The sequence below is a fragment of the Dermacentor silvarum genome, chromosome 6, assembly GCF_013339745.2.
Source record: "Dermacentor silvarum isolate Dsil-2018 chromosome 6, BIME_Dsil_1.4, whole genome shotgun sequence".
In the NCBI taxonomy this organism is placed as follows: domain Eukaryota; kingdom Metazoa; phylum Arthropoda; class Arachnida; order Ixodida; family Ixodidae; genus Dermacentor; species Dermacentor silvarum.
This window is the reverse complement of record NC_051159.1, coordinates 181610375-181626383: the sequence shown is the minus strand read 5'-3', so window position 1 is coordinate 181626383 and position 16009 is coordinate 181610375. Positions and strand designations below refer to the sequence as shown.

Sequence of the window (16009 nt, the reverse complement as noted above, 5' to 3'; positions counted from 1 at the left end):
ACAGTAGACATACAAATGAAACATGGCGCGGATCAAATATACAAGAAGAACACTTAACAGTAATTCACTAATCAAAGTTCAAAGGAAATCAAAGTTCAAAAGAAAACCAACGATGTCATACGCATGGCCGGGCAGCAGCAGCAAGTCCATAAACCGTGAAGTCGGTGCACAAAGCTTTCCCGAAGAAGGCTGGCGGTCCGATCTTGTCGAGGTGGATGCGAATTGCTGAGCTGGGGTTCCCGGGAGTCTAGATCTGACGACTTCCCTCAAGCAGGTTGAGCTAACTTGAGGCGAACTACCGTGAGCTTCGTTGCAGACGCTGGTTTGACGTCTCGTACGTCAACAAGTTCCTCGGAGTTCCGACGTGGCCAGGCGGCCCAGGCGATACTGGACGGCACTAGCCCCCCAACGGCTTCTCAGCAGCGCATAGGTTCAGCTTCTAGACTAATCAGCAGGGCCCAAAACATGCGCCTAAATAGCCTCTCCTTTCCCTAGTTCCCTAGGTAGGGAAACTGCCGCTACGTAGCATTCTCCGAATTCAGCTCTCTTAGCTACCAACAATCTTGGCCGCGCCCTTTCACTATGGACGAAGAACCGCAGATTAGCCTCTCTCCCAATGTCAAGGGCCAAGGTTGAGCCCGGCACTACCACGTGGCTGTACGTGCACACTTCGGGGTCCGTAATCGGCGCGACGCGTCTGGAATCGAGATGGCAGCCCGAGCGGCCACGACGCTTTTGACGCCCGTAATTCGGCGTGTCGATGTCGAATGCATTGTACGCTGCACAGTCAGGAGCCCACGTTTTTGACACTCGTAATTCGGCGTGTCGATGTCAAATGCATTATACACTGCACAGTCAGGAGCCCACGTGTTTGACGCTCGTAATTCGGCGTGTCGATGTCGAATGCATTATACGCTGCACAGTCAGGAGCCCACGTGTTTGACGCTCGTAATTCGGCGTGTCATTAATCAGCGTCCAAACCATTCGAAAATATGTCGCTCCGTGACACAAAGCAACAATTTTCAAGGCCCGCACATATGCAAAACATGTGCACCGAGCCGTCACGCCTATCCGACAGTCAAGGAATGCGGCTAGAATGTTTGCATTCAATTTACATCGAATCTCGTTAATACGAACCAAATCACGTGGCGGCGCCTCCGACCGGCATTGCTCCGGCACCGCCATAGAGTAAAAGCTTAGGAGAGACCCCTCAATGTCGCGCGCAAACAAAACAAAAAAAGAAAGAAAAAAAAACGCTGCGGCAATTTCACTCTCTCTCAAATGGCAAGGTCGCCGATTCTGCGTTGCGCCGGAACATGCGTGTACGCGCCGACGTCTCAGCCACGCTACCGTAGCCCTGCGTAGAAAATGGCAGTGAACCCTTCTTTCTCCTTTATGCTTCCTCTACTTTCTAGTCACGTGTTGACCATGCACGGTGCGGCTACGGCGCAGAGGGAAGCAGCGGCGCTGTCCCAGGCCGGCCAATGAAACTGCCCACGCCGGCAAACACCCACTTCCCGATAACGGCAGAAAACGAAACTTCGGCGAGCTGGTGCCGGACCGGCTGGAGCGGCGGCGCCTGCACGGCGGCGGGCATGCACGGTGACAGTCGAAAATGAGGGAGCTACGAGGGAGGGCGAGGGGAGCCACCGAGGCGGCGGAGTTGCAGAGGCGAAATCCGCTTCCCTGCCGCCGTCCTCCGTCACATTCCACGGTCTCCGCGTGCGCCCTTCGTTGTGCTGTGCCCGGCGCTGCCTGCTCCCTGAAATTTCGTTTACTACCGTTATCGTGTAGCGAGCGTTGGTCGGCGTTGGCAGTTTCATGGCCCTCGCTCGCTATGCGCGCCGTGATATTTCACGACTCGCACTCAAGATTCTGGTTTCAGCCTCACTGGCTGTTTGTTCGCACTACGTGCCCTTCTCCTCCACTTCGTCTCTCTTTCTTCCTCGAGCACTCCTTGGGGCGCCCGTTTGAGGGGAGCGTTCGCCGTCTCCGCTGGCTTCTGTACTCCCAGGCAGCCGCACTGTAACCGGTATTTCGTTTCCCGCAACTGCACTATAAGCGATACGTGTATACATGGAGTGCTATGGGAAAATTAACGGGAGTCTGAAAAGACCGCACTATATCCGGTCCTGCACTATAAGCGGTTACGTTATAAGTGGTCTATACTGTACATGACAAGTAGAAAGAGTGGGAATTTGTTGGCCGAGAAGCTTCATATAATCTATATGTCCTTTAAGCGCATCATATTACGTGGTACTATACCATAGTATAATATCTGATATGTTAAATTTTCCTCTTATAATTCTGATCGCAAAAGATTTGGGGGCCCATGCACTCAGCTGTGTTGTTGCTTTCAAAGAGTTTGAAAGAACCTTGATTCACAAGTAGTCCTGTTGTATATTAATCTCCCACTGCAGCTTGCTATAGCTGTAGTGGATGGGCACAGTGCACTAATTCCATAACAGGACAAATAAAAGCACAGCAATGTGATGTGCATGATTTTCATGTGCCACTGAAAAGCTGTCCTGCTCTTATTCTGTTCACCTGTTGATTTACAGATCGAGAAGGTGTGTCTACTGTCCCTGACTGAGCCCTTGTCATCACTATCACCAAGTTCAGAGTACCTGCTAAGAGCTGGCTGGACACCTGATGGCTCTGCGTGAGTGTCTCTTGCCTATCTTAAGATACATCTCTGCCTTAAAAATGACCCAATGTGGTTGTCCTTTGTTAAAGGCTCTGTGCAACACTTAAAATGAAAAAAGAACAGACTGGTGGGCTTGTACTGCAGAGCTTGACGTATAGTGGTAACAGTGGCGCACCGACGGGGGGGGATTCGGGGGTTGGAACCCCCCCCTGAGGCCGACTTAACCACCCCTTTTGTTTAACCCCTTTTTTTTCTTAAGCATTTGAGTATTGCAACTAAGATGTAAGATGCGCAATCGTCTGCACACTCGCAAAAAGCGCATTTTTTTGACAATTTCCCGTAAAGAAATCGAAATTAGTGCTGTTTAGATGGTACTGGCAAACTGTCAACCCCCCCCTGGCAGAGATCCTGGGTGCGCTACTGAGTGGTAATGGGCATGCAGGACGACAGAGGCGATGAAGATACATTCTTCGTCTCCTCTATTGTCCTGCATGCCCATTTTTGCTGTATCTCAACTTAAATTGAGCTTGTTTGGTTGCTAGACAATACTACAAGACTGTCGTTAATTCGACTCGGGTTAATTCGATCCCGGCTGAAGAACCCGGCTGAAGGACCCGTCTGGTGCCCATGCATTTCTATGAGGCCTAACTTTCGTCATTTCGATCCTAAAATTGGCCTTTGCCAGGTAATTAGAGCTTTACCAGTCTGCACGTATGTGCCTGATGCCTATTTGTGACCCCAGTAGTGACTCCTCTAGTGGCTGTGTCTGTCTCGGTGGAGCTTAGGGCACAGTGAATGAGTTGAACACATGTGATCTCCTGTCGATCCCCAACCTGCAACGCTTGCAATCGCAGCTAGGTAGGGTTTGGGCGAATAAGGCAACGAGCGAGTCAACTCAACGCTTATTGCTGCGGGCAATAAGGCAGACTTGCAGAGGGAAGTCCACTCTGTATAAGTAATAAATAGGCTTGCCTCGTTGCGTGTAATAGTCACGCAAGCGAGGTCACTCACGAGTTACAGCAGGTAAAATCCGTTCCGACAGGTTAAAGGTAGCGACGCCAGAGACATCCGTCTCCCCCAGTGGCGCTCTTTGATCTCTTTTTACCTTTCGCCAGGAGAATGTCCTCCTCACCCGTTGTATACCTCCCCTCTTGCCACGAGGGTACGCGCGTCGCGAGAGGCGGGCGAGAACCAGGAGAGGACAAAGTGCCTCTCTCTCTCGTGTCTGTGCCGGCTCCGCGCACGCGACGACGAGAGTACGCTGGAGAAGACGGGCGCGCGTGCTTCCCACAACGTAAGCCAAACACGGTTGCCCTCAGCGAGCCGCAGTGTGCTTAGCCAATAAACTTGTAGTGGCACCTCACGGCGGTCATGGTATCAATGCTACATAGCAGACTGCGGCTACATAGCAGACTGCGGCTACATAGCAGACTGCGGCTACATGCAACTGTATGACAACCTGCCGTGGTTGCTTAGTGGCTATGGCGTTGGGCTGCTGAGCACGAGGTCGCGGGATCAAATCCCGGCCACGGCGGCCGCATTTCGATGGGGGCAAAATGCGAAAACACCCGTGTACTTAGATTTAGGTGCACGTTAAAGAACCCCAGGTGGTCCAAATTTCCGGAGTCCCCCACTACGGCGTGCCTCATAATCAGAACTGGCATAATAAGAAATGACAGGGCTTGAGTGCGGGCTTGCCCTCATATACATCAGTCTGAACATGCTACGTGTTGCGAACTGGCTTTGTCCTTCACCACATTTACCAATGGATAGTAGCCACATCCAATTTGTGCATTTTGAAGCGCTATCAATAAGTCTGCCAAGGCGTCCAAACAGGAGTGGGAGGAGTGAGTGCGCGCTGGCAAGCGTGCGTGTGATCTGACCTTAAGTTTCGCGAGGTTCAAAGCTAGTTGAGCGTTCAAAGCTAGTTGAAATTAGTGGGACCCGACGGCTACGACACTGATAAACAGGGCTACCGAAGCTTAATTCCCACACGGGTGGCTGTGACCGAGCGTGAGCTCTCGATAGTCGACTTCTTCCGGAAGTACGTAATTATTATCAAAATTCGAACGCAGATCTTCGGTTACTTCAGCCTGTTTATTAAACTTTGTCAATAAATATACAGTATAGACCACTTATAACGTACTTACAGTGTCGGGCTGAATATAGTGCGGTCTTTTCAGACTGCCGTTAATTTTCCCATAGCACTCCATGTATACACGTATCGCTTATAGTGCAGTTGCGGGAAACGAAATACCGGTTACAGTGCGGCTGCCTGGGAGTACGGAAGTCAGCGGAGACGGCGAATGCTCCCCTCAAACGGGTGCCCCAAGGAGTGCCCGAGGAAGAAAGAGAGACAAAGTGGAGGAGATGGCCACGTGGTGCGAAGGAACAGCCAGTGAGGCTGAAACCAGAATCTTGAGTGCTAGTCGTGAAATATCCTGGCGCGCATAGCGAGCGAGGGCCACGAAACTGCCAACGCCGGCCAACGCTCGCTTCACGACAACGGCAGTAAACGAAACTTCAGGGAGTGGGCGGCGCTGGCACGGCACGGCGAAGGGTGCACGCGGAGGCCGTGGAATGTGAGGGAGGAGGGCGACGGGGAAGCGGATTTCGCCTCGGCAACTCCGCCGCTTCGGTGGCTCCCCTCGCCCTCCCTCGTAACTCCCTCACTTTCGACTGTCACCGTGCGCGCCCGCTGCCGTGCAGGCGCCGCCGCTCCAGCCGGCCCAGCGCCAGCTCTCCGAAGTTTCGTTTTCTGCCGTTATCGGGAAGCAGGCGTTTGCCGGCGTAAGCAGTTTCATTGGTCGGCCTGGGACAGCGCCGCTGCTTCCCTCTGCGCCGTAGCCGCAGCGTGCAAGGTCAACACATGACTAGAAAGTAGAGGAAGCATAAAGGAGAAAGAAGGGTTCACTGCTATTTTCTACGCATGGCTACGTACGGTAGCGTGGCTGAGACGTCTGCATGTACACGCATCTTCCGGCGCAACGCAGAATCGGCGACCTTGTCATTTGAGAAAGGGTGAAATTTCCGCCGCATTTTTCTTTTCTTTCTTTTTTTTGGTTTTGTTCACGCGCGACATTGAGGGGTCTCTCCTAAGCTTTTACTCTATGGCGGTGCCGGAGCAATGCCGATCGGAGGCGCCGCCGCGTTAAGTATTTCGAATTAACGAGATTCAACTGTAAATTGAATGCAAACATTCTAGCCGCATTCCTCGACTGTCGCATACGCGTGGCGGTTCGGTGCACATGTTTTGCATATGCGCGGGCCTTGAAAATTGTTGCTTTGGTTATAGTGCGGTACTGCTTATACGTAGTGTGGATATTCGCGACTCCGGCGACTTACGTTATAAGCGGTCTACACTGTACACAGTAACAGTAGGAAGAAGCGTACTGATCCAAACACCCTTCTTGATTGATGTCAGCTATTGGTCAATAGCAGCCGTGTATGGGAATCTGCTTTATTACGAAATGGGAATCCGCTTTATTACGAAATGCAGCATCCAGAAAAGAGTGAGGAGCAGGCTTCCGTAGAAAAAAGTGTTTGAGAGAAAGGTGACTTCGCACGTCGCTTGCGAGCTCCACGCGCCACGTACAACTGCAAAACTTGGCTGAGATGTTCACAGCAGCGTATGCTATCCGTGGATTATGTTTTTCACCAAGCCCGAGGGGTGTTTCAGGACCCTTTTAATATACCAGTCACTATTTTTGCAGCCAACTACTGCGCATGTCTTCCTCTAACATTCCACACCTTGCAGCATGAATGGAACACAGTGCGTCAGCAAACACCCATTTGCATTTCCGACAGCTGATTGTACCGTAGCAGGGCAGAAGCAGTAATGGTTTTGTAGTCGTGCACTTTCGCTGAGGCAACGTGAGGCTCAGTGCCGAAATCACCATCTCGTTTCTCTAGAGCAAACTGTTCTGTGAAAAGGGTCTGTACTTTGGACACCATCCGAGGAGTACAAGCCCAACCTTTCTATCGCTGTCAATGATTTGCCCTTTGGGCAAAACTGTGAGTTGCTTTTGCTTTCCTGTAAATTATTCGTGAAAAGATTCTCTTCTTACCAGACATATTCTATATCTTTCATAAATGTGTTTTAGGGAGCCTTATATTTTATTAGATATTTTTCAACTGTAAGAGTACTAAAAAAAAGTATCAAAAAGGAACTGCCAAGGGAAAGGGAACCGGCCATGAGCTTCCTGTTTCTTTAAAAGGTATGGTGGTGAGATTTTTTCCCCTTTCCCCTTAAGTGATACTGTGAATGGTTTGTTGACCAGCATATGGTGCTCAGTGCCTTGTGTGTCCTTATGCTTGTACAGGGTGTGGGCAGAGCTTCTGGACCGTCCACAGCAACGACTGCAGCTGGTGCTGTTCCCGCTGAGCTGCTTCCAACCCCCTGAGGGTTTGCAGCAAGCCTCAGCACAGTCCCTCCTCCTCTGGCAGGAGACCTCCCAAGTCTGGATCAATGTGCGTAGCAGTGGTCTTTGTTCTCAGGTCCATGACTGCCTTATCTCCGCTGAGCAAGGACTGTTGTCTGGCCGGCCACTGTGAATTGAGGACAAAGCGGAGTGTGACTTTGCCACTGTGACTTATAGGATATTCACGCAAGGGAGGCCTGTGCAGTCAAAGTTATCTGATGTCGTCAGTTTGCACACTTCTCTTTATAGCTGCTTTCATACGGGCCATACTGAGCTTGACCTGCCACAGTGGCCATGGCGTGTTCTGCTGCCGAGCATGGGGTTGCAGGCTTGATTCATGGCCACAGCAGCGGCATTTTCATGAGGGTAACATGCAAAAATGCTGGTGTACTTACATTTAGGTGCAAGTTAAAGAACTCCAGGTTCTTTAATGGCATCCCCCACTATGATGTTTTGAGATGTTAATCCCAACAATTCAATTTTAATTTCACATTGAAATGGGAGAAAGAGCAAAATTTTTAAAGTGAAGCTTTTCTTGTCTCTTCCTTTGACTTTTCCCACTGCTGCTGCTGCTGTGGCTGTCACTGCCTTGCACGCCGCATCAGGAAGTGGTTCAGAGCTTGTATATACGTGGTAGGAGCGTGGCAGAGAGGAAAGGCGACAAGAGAAATTCGTTTGAACCTTTCCGTCATGTCGTTACAATGCCCTCTGGAGCTCCTTGGGTGTCGCCATAATACCCTCTAGACTGTTGTAATTGTCTATGACCACCTGCAAAAGCATTGCAGAAACTGCCGCACTTACCTATGTACTAACGCACGCAGTCCAGAGGCGAGACAGATAGAATGGTAGTACATAGAGACGTAGGGAGAGGAGGCAGAGAATGGGTAGAACCGACGCAGTCACGAAATGAATGAATAGCAGCCTTGCCACTCTTCGCTTGCAGCTCGCTTACATGTGGGAGGGCGGGAAAGGGAAAAGGCGACGTAAGGCGACAAGGAATTGCTACTGCTAGACATGGCAGCAATTTCTGGACAAACTGGATAAAATTAAATTTAAGGTACGCTACTGCACGCTTTTGCTATTTCTGAAAAATAAACACTGTGCAAATCAAGTAACATTTAACATTCAACTTGCCACTCTACTATTGCACTAAACACTGCCAAACTTACACATTCATTGTAAACATCACCGCCAATTATTGTCAATCGATGCAAGCATCACAGAAAGCTTTGCTTTCCCACAGTGCGTGGGATCCGCATAATTTTTTCTCAACTGTAGGATGTTATGATGGGCAAGGAATTCGACAGCTCAATGGGGGAAACCAAACCCGCGCACTTTCCCGTGTCGGGGCAATTATCTACATCCCCAAGAGGCGGTTGTGATCTTCCTGGAAACTGTACCTCTCAAATGTTGGAAAGAAGCCCGAGCGCCTTTCCCGTCACGAGATAATCCCCTTCATCCCCGAGAAAGCGTCACACCTCTACGACCTGAGCAGAAAAAAAAAAGGCGAGCTACCAAGAAAGAGGACCCGAGGGAGAGGAGGTCGTCAACTTGACCACCTGACAGAGGACTGACACTTCCACAAGTTCCCCGAAGGAGACATTGTCTACCACAAGACCACGCGGGGTTATTTAAGGCCGTCCTGGCCTCCGTGTTATTCAGAACCGCTCGAGACTCGGATAGAGTCAAAACCATGTACCAATGAAGTGAATACAATCTTTTCTATTTTTCATCATCACGATGCCCACCTTCATCGTCGTCTCCTGATTCCTGCGGTGACGACCCACCTCACCCAGTTGAGATTATATTGTCACGATATGATTCACGCCAACGTCGATGAAGAAGACGCTGATGATCGGGCGCGCGCTCTCCGCCATATGGTTGACGCTTGATCGCCTTGTAAATATACTGTAAATACGTTTTCCTTTTGTGTTTGCCTCCCCGTAACATCTTGGTGGAGGTGCTGGGGGTATAACGCAAGACGGAGCTCCGCAGCGGCCGCCAAGTCGCCACTCTAGGCATGTCCACCAGCGGTGAAACTGCGTCAGCGGCGGCCGCCATGCCGACCGTCGTCCTGGCTCCACCCCGTGACCCTGGGACCTTTTCCGGCACTGCTGGCGACGACGTCGACAAATGGATTCGACTCTACGAATGCGTAAGCGCACATTACAGGTGGGACCCGACCATGATGTTGGCGAATGTCACATTTTATCTAAAGGGCACGGCGAAGGCCTGGTTCGACAACAACGAAGAGGAGCTCACAAGCTGGAGCGTATGTAAGACTAAACTTCGCGAGTTGTTTGGCCAACCTGCAGGCTGGCAGCGTGCTGCCAAGCAAGAGCTTGCCTCGCGTGTGCAGACGCCTACTGAGTCGTACTTGACGTATATTCAGGATGTGCTGACCCTTTGCCGGAAGGTTGACGCCAAGATGACAGAAGCCGATAAGGTTGCGCACCTGCTGAAAGGGATCGCGGACGATGCGTTTAACCTGATCGTGTTTAAAAACTCTTCGACAGTCAACGAGATTATTACTGAATGCCGACGCTTCGAAGATGCTAAAAGCCGACGTATCGCCCACCAATTCGCCCGCCTTCTGAACACGGCAGCAACATCAACGTGTGAGGATGTTCGTATGCCGACTCAGCCTTTAACATCGGAGACCATCACCCGAATCGTTCGACGCGAAATTGAAGCCGCATCGCCCGCACATTTCATGCGAGGAGAGACCTGTGATGCCCCACCTACGATATCCCTTATACAATCCGTTGTTCGTCAAGAACTGGCAAACGTGGGCCTTCAAACCATCTGCTCTGTGAACCACCCTGACAGTTACCCTTCGGCCACCTTCAACCCTCTCCAACGCCGTTACACCACTCCGAATTACCGCGACCCGAATGCGTGGCGGACGCCTGACGACAAGCCCATTTGCTTTCGATGTGGACGTGTTGGACACATTTCACGATATTGCCGAAGTCCTTGGCCCTCGTCTTCTCGACCCAACTCATCCAGCTTCCGCTACCCACCCCGAAGCCAGCACCAGGTACCAAGCCAACCTGACCAGGAAACATCTGCCGAGACCACTACTACTACCGCCCATTACAGCCGCTCGCCCTCCCCACGACGCCGACCTTCTCGGTCACCCCCACCACGCCGTTCCCCGTCCCCGTCTTACTCCCGGCGTTTGCCTTCGGGAAACTAACGGCTGCAGCTCCTGGAGGTGATGCTGCTATTCCGACCTGCTCTCCAATTCCTCTGTTGACGCTCCCTACCAATCAGAACTTGATCGACGTTGAAGTGGATGGCCTACCTGTTACTGCTTTGATTGACACTGGCGCCCATATTTCTGTTATGAGTTCTCACCTCCGCCGGCAGTTGAAGAAAGTTATGACCCCTGCCCCATCACGTGTTGTCCGTGTGGCCGACGGTGGTACGTCTCCCGTAGCTGGCCTTTGTACCGCACGTGTCAGTGTTGCCGGCCGTCAAACTTCTGTTTTGTTCACCGTCCTCGTCTGCTGTTCCAATGACGTCATCCTCGGTCTTGACTTTTTGTCCGCCCACTCCGCCCTCATCGATTGTTCCGCTGGTACTGTACAGCTTGACCTACCAAGTGTGATTGATCCACCCGGACCAATCAAGAGTCGGCTCTGTTCTGCTGAGCACGTCCGTTTGCCGCCACAAGCTGTTACTTGTGTTGCTGTGACGCCCTCTCCACCAGTCCCCGACGGTGATTATGTGCTCGCTCCCATCACCGCCGTTCTGTTGACGCACAGTGTTGGTTTGCCTCACACTGTTATCACTCTACGGGACAATCTTACTTGTCTTCCTGTGATTAATTTCGGACTGTGTTCACAAGTGCTCCCACAAGGCATTTCACTCGCTATGCTGACGCCCTCCTACGATTACGTTATCTCGACCTTGTCTCCTCCTGATGCTGGTCGGTCGCACACCACTGATATCCCGTCTTCTTCGCCAGATCTGTCTCCTCCCGACCTGAAGAAAATGATTGCTCCAGACCTTTCGCCCCATCACGCTGACGATCTCCTTCGCCTCCTCTTCTCTTATAGGGACGTCTTTGACCGTTGCGACCGTCCTCTGGGTCAAACCTGCGCTGTCAAGCACCGCATAAACACTGGCGATGCCCATCCGATCCACCGACGGCCATACCGCGTCTCTCCAGCTGAGCGCCGCATCATTCAAAGGGAGGTCGACAAGATGCTTGCCAAAAATATAATCGAGCCATCCTGCAGCCCTTGGGCTTCTCCTGTGGTTCTTGTTAAAAAGAAAGATGACAGTTGGCGATTTTGCGTGGACTACCGGCATCTCAACAAGATCACCAAAAAAGACGTGTACCCGCTCCCACGCATAGACGACGCCCTGGATTGCCTTCACGGCGCCAAGTATTTTTCTTCCATCGACCTTCGGTCAGGGTACTGGCAGATAGCCGTTGATGACATGGACCGTGAGAAGACCGCTTTTGTTACCCCTGACGGCCTTTATCAGTTTAAAGTCATGCCTTTCGGCTTATGCAACGCCCCGGCCACCTTCGAACGCATGATGGACACTCTCTTACACGGTTTTAAATGGTCCATTTGCCTGTGTTATCTTGATGACGTCATTGTATTTTCACCGAACTTTGAAACGCATCTCGACCGCCTTTCTTCTATCCTTTCTGTTTTTCGCAAAGCCGGCCTGCAACTTAATTCATCTAAGTGCCATTTCGGACGTCAGCAACTTATCATGCTCGGTCATCTCGTCGACTCAACCGGTGTTCGCCCCGACCCTGACAAAGTTCGAGCTGTGCAGCAGTTCCCCGTTCCGACTTGCACAAAGGAAGTTTGTAGCTTTCTGGGACTGTGCTCCTACTTCCGTCGTTTTGTGAGGTATTTCGCGGAAATCGCACGCCCTCTCACAAACTTACTGAAGAAAGAAAGGCGTCTCGTTCATTTGGGGTGCTGCACAGGCTGCCGCCTTCTCTACCCTCATCATGTCGCTCACTACACCACCTGTCCTGGCTCATTTCGACAGCTCCGCTCCAACAGAACTCCGCACCGATGCCAGCGGCTACGGAATCGGCGCTGTTTTAGTCCAGCATCAGAATGGGCATGCCCGTGTTGTCGCCTATGCCAGCCGTCTCCTCTCCTTAGCCGAACGGAACTACTCTATTACAGAATGGGAGTGTCTTGCTCTCGTTTGGGCGGTGGGCAAATTCCGCCCCTATTTACATGGCCAGCATTTCACTGTGACTACCGATCACCACGCACTTTGCTGGCTTTCGTCGCTTAAGGATCCCACTGGGCGTCTTGGTCGCTGGGCACTCCGGCTCCAAGAATACACTTACTCTGTTTCTTATAAATCTGGCCGATTGCACCGGGATGCTGACTGTTTGTCCCGCAATCCCGTGGATCCGCCTGAAGCCTCGGATGACATGCCTGCATGTGTACTCTCGCTCTCCGCTTTAAACCACATCCGTGATGAACAGCGCCGTGATCCCATTTTAAGTGAGCTTATTCAGAAGCTGGATTCCGCCACGCCCGATCCTTCCCTTCGCCTCTTCGTGCTTAAAGATGACACGTTATATCGCTACAACGTCCACCCGGACGGACGCGAACTGTTGCTCGTCGTTCCTACGCATCTGCGCTTGAGCGTTCTCGGCCAGCTACATGACGTCCCGACCGCTGGTCACCTTGGAGTCTCCCGGACCTACGATCGCGTTCGGCGTCGCTTCTTTTGGCCCGGTCTTTACCGCTCCGTTCGTCGCTACGTAGCTGCTTGTGAACCCTGCCAACGCCGAAAGAAACCACCTAAGCCTCCTGCTGGCCTCCTTCAGCCCCTTGACGTCCCAGCTGACCCCTTCTTCCGAGTTGGCCTTGACCTCCTCGGTTCTTTCCCGACCTCTACTGCTGGAAACAAATGGATTGCCGTTGCTACGGACCACTCCACCCGCTACGCAATTACACGCGCTCTCCCTACCAGCTGTGCTACGGACGTTGCAGATTTCCTACTACACGATGTCATCTTACATCACGGAGCCCCTTGTCAACTCCTCACTGACCGTGGCCGTTACTTTCTCTCCAGAGTTATCGATGACCTGCTTCGCTCCTGCGCCACCAAACACAAATTTACGACGGCTTACCACCCGCAAACTAACGGCTTGACTGAGCGCTTCAACCGGACGCTTACTGACATGCTTTCTATGTATGTCTCATCTGACCATCAAGACTGGGATGTTGCGTTGCCCTTCGTTACATTCGCTTACAATTCCTCCCGTCATGATACTGCTGGTTTCTCACCCTTTTATCTTCTGTTTGGCCGCGACCCAACGTTACCTTTTGACACTATCCTCCCCGATGCCGTCCATTTGCCAACTGAGTACGCTCGTGATGCCATTTCTCGAGCTGATGAGGCACGTCAAATTGCTCGCTGTCGCCTTACTACATCGCAAGGCCACCAGAAGCACCGCTACGACTCCCGTCATCGCGACGCTATCTATACTCCGGGTGCCCTTGTGCTTCTGTGGACTCCGACTCGGCGTGTTGGACTCTCAGAAAAATTGCTTTCGCGGTACTCCGGACCCTACCGTGTATTATGTCGTGTAACAGACGTCACGTATGAGATTGGCCCGCTCGAGTCTTCCTCGCCAACCGTTTCATCACCTACTGACGTTGTTCACGTATCCCGCCTGAAACCTTACCACTCGCCTGGATCATTGCAAGCACCGTGACGGTGCTTGAGCAGCCGGGGGTCATGTCACGATATGATTCACGCCAACATCGATGAAGAAGACGCTGATGATCGGGCGCGCGCTCTCCGCCATATGGTTGACGCTTGATCGCCTTGTAAATATACTGTAAATACGTTTTCCTTTTGTGTTTGCCTCCCCGTAACAATATCAAGGATAAGCTGTGGTTCTATCAACAGTGCGGGCACTTTCCAGTTGCGAATAGCAACATCAGCATTTATCTGACGCGCCCATATGCCATCGTGGCTGCAACTTTGCTGGAAACAGACATTGATAACACGCTAGTTTGTAAAACCTAGCAAGAACGTCGGTAACTTTATTAATTGAAGCTCGGAGTTATCTGGCTTGGAACTTGGTGTCACCACACTGCATTAAAAAAAGAGTGACATTCTTGACACTTGATGCATGCTTTCCCTATTCGAGTGTTAAGGTTCTCCACATGTGGATGCCCCCTTTATCGGCAGTTGTGCTCTTTGTGGAGGCCCCTGATGTTTGTTGGAGCCAATCATTGTTGTTAGGAAAGCCTCCATTTTTCTTTGCCTGCAGGTGCATGATGTACTGATCTTCCTGCGGCCAGAGTGTCCCCAAGAGCTGCGCCTCCTGTGGGCCAGTGAAGAGTCCGGCTTCCGGCATCTCTACCTCCTGCAGCTACGCACAGATGGCCAGGCTCCCTGCACAGCCCTTCCACTGCCCTTGGGACATGGTGAGCAAGTTCAGCATCTTAGCCATTCGGCAAACTCCAAGGCTCTTTGACAATTAATTTGGACTCGCCTTGTGACCCTGGTACTCACCTTGTGGGTACCAGGGTCACAAAGCATGTCTTGTGAGACTCGCCTTAAGACCCTGGTAAATGTATGCATTATTATGTGGCATCAAATGCTCATCTATACAAAACACTTATCTATGCACTGGTTAATTCAGGCAAACCCCTGGGCCCAGTGAGCGCTGAACAAGGTAAATCTGCGGCACAATAGCAGTGCTGACATCCAAGGAAGTGGCAGTGTGTGTATTGCCACAATAACTGCTGTTCCACTTCAATCCCCCAGTGATGGCTCCCTCTGAGTAACATAAGCTAATCTCGACAAATCACTTTGAATGAAAGAAACAGAGGACAGGAACGCTACTGGAATTGGCGAAATATATTGCTACATGCGTGTGGTATTTGGTTGTTTGAACGAGGCGTGCGGGCGCCACCACTCGAGAAAAGAAGAGGAAGAAGGAGCTGGGGCTCGCGCTGTGAATCTAACCGGTCAGGGCTGCAACCACTGTTGCAAATACAACTTGTAAATAGTTGGTAGTCTTACTGACTCGTCCTTCGCGTAACATTCTGGTGGAGGTGGAACGTTCCCCGTCCTCGCCACGGAGCTCCGAAGCGGCCGCACCGTCGTCTTCTCAGCCATGGCTTCCGATGGAAACACCTCGTCGCCACCTACACCTGCGGCGCCAACCACAACATACGTTACGGTTCCTAGTCTCTGTGATCCTGGGACATTCTCCGCCCAAAATGGCGTTGACGTCGACGACTGGCTCAGCATATATGAGCGTGTTAGACGAAGCCACCACTGGGACCCTATCATCATGCTTGCCAATGTCATCTTTTATCTGGACGGGACACCGCTTGTCTGGTTTTGCACCCATGAGGTTGAGATATCCAGCTGGGACACTTTCAAAGAGCGGCTTCGCGACCTATTTGGCAACCCGTCAGGTTGCCAACGGGCTGCGCGAAAAGAGCTTGCTTCCTGTGTCCAGTCGTCGACAGAATCATATGTCTCCTACATACAGGAAGTGCTCCTGCTTTGCCGGAAAGTCGACGAGCACATGACCGAGGTTGACAAGGTGGGCCATATCCTAAAAGGCATCGCGGACGACGCCTTCAATTTGCTCGTCTATAACGACGTTTCTACTGTCGAAGCCATCGTCAAAGAATGCCGCCGCTTCGAGGTAGCCAAAAGCCGCCGCGGCGTCCCAGAGTTTTCCCGGCTCCCAAACACCCCTGCCACGTCCTCTTGCTCCGCTCATCCTGCCACACGACCATTTCAAGAGAATGTCACGCGTATCGTTCGCCGTGAGATTGAAGCGGCGAGTCCGGCCCCCCTTCATCCTCGACCCCTCGACGGTACCTTTGACCCAGCGGCCCCTACTATTTCCGTTATACAAGCGGTTGTCCGGCAAGAAATTGCAAACGTTGGCATCCCTACCGCC

General features: G+C 51.8%; 1 protein-coding gene across 2 annotated transcripts in view; it reads left to right on the top strand.

Moving 5' to 3' along the window:
• LOC119456493 (dipeptidyl peptidase 9) overlaps positions 1-16009 on the top strand; it is a 97286-nt gene that overhangs the window by 43813 nt on the left and 37464 nt on the right. For both annotated transcript variants that reach the window (XM_037718310.2, XM_049669903.1), the window contains exons 7-9: positions 2562-2662; positions 6970-7117; positions 14354-14510. In XM_037718310.2, coding sequence (XP_037574238.1) covers positions 2562-2662; positions 6970-7117; positions 14354-14510 — 406 coding nt within the window. The remainder of the gene's footprint in view (positions 1-2561; positions 2663-6969; positions 7118-14353; positions 14511-16009) is intronic.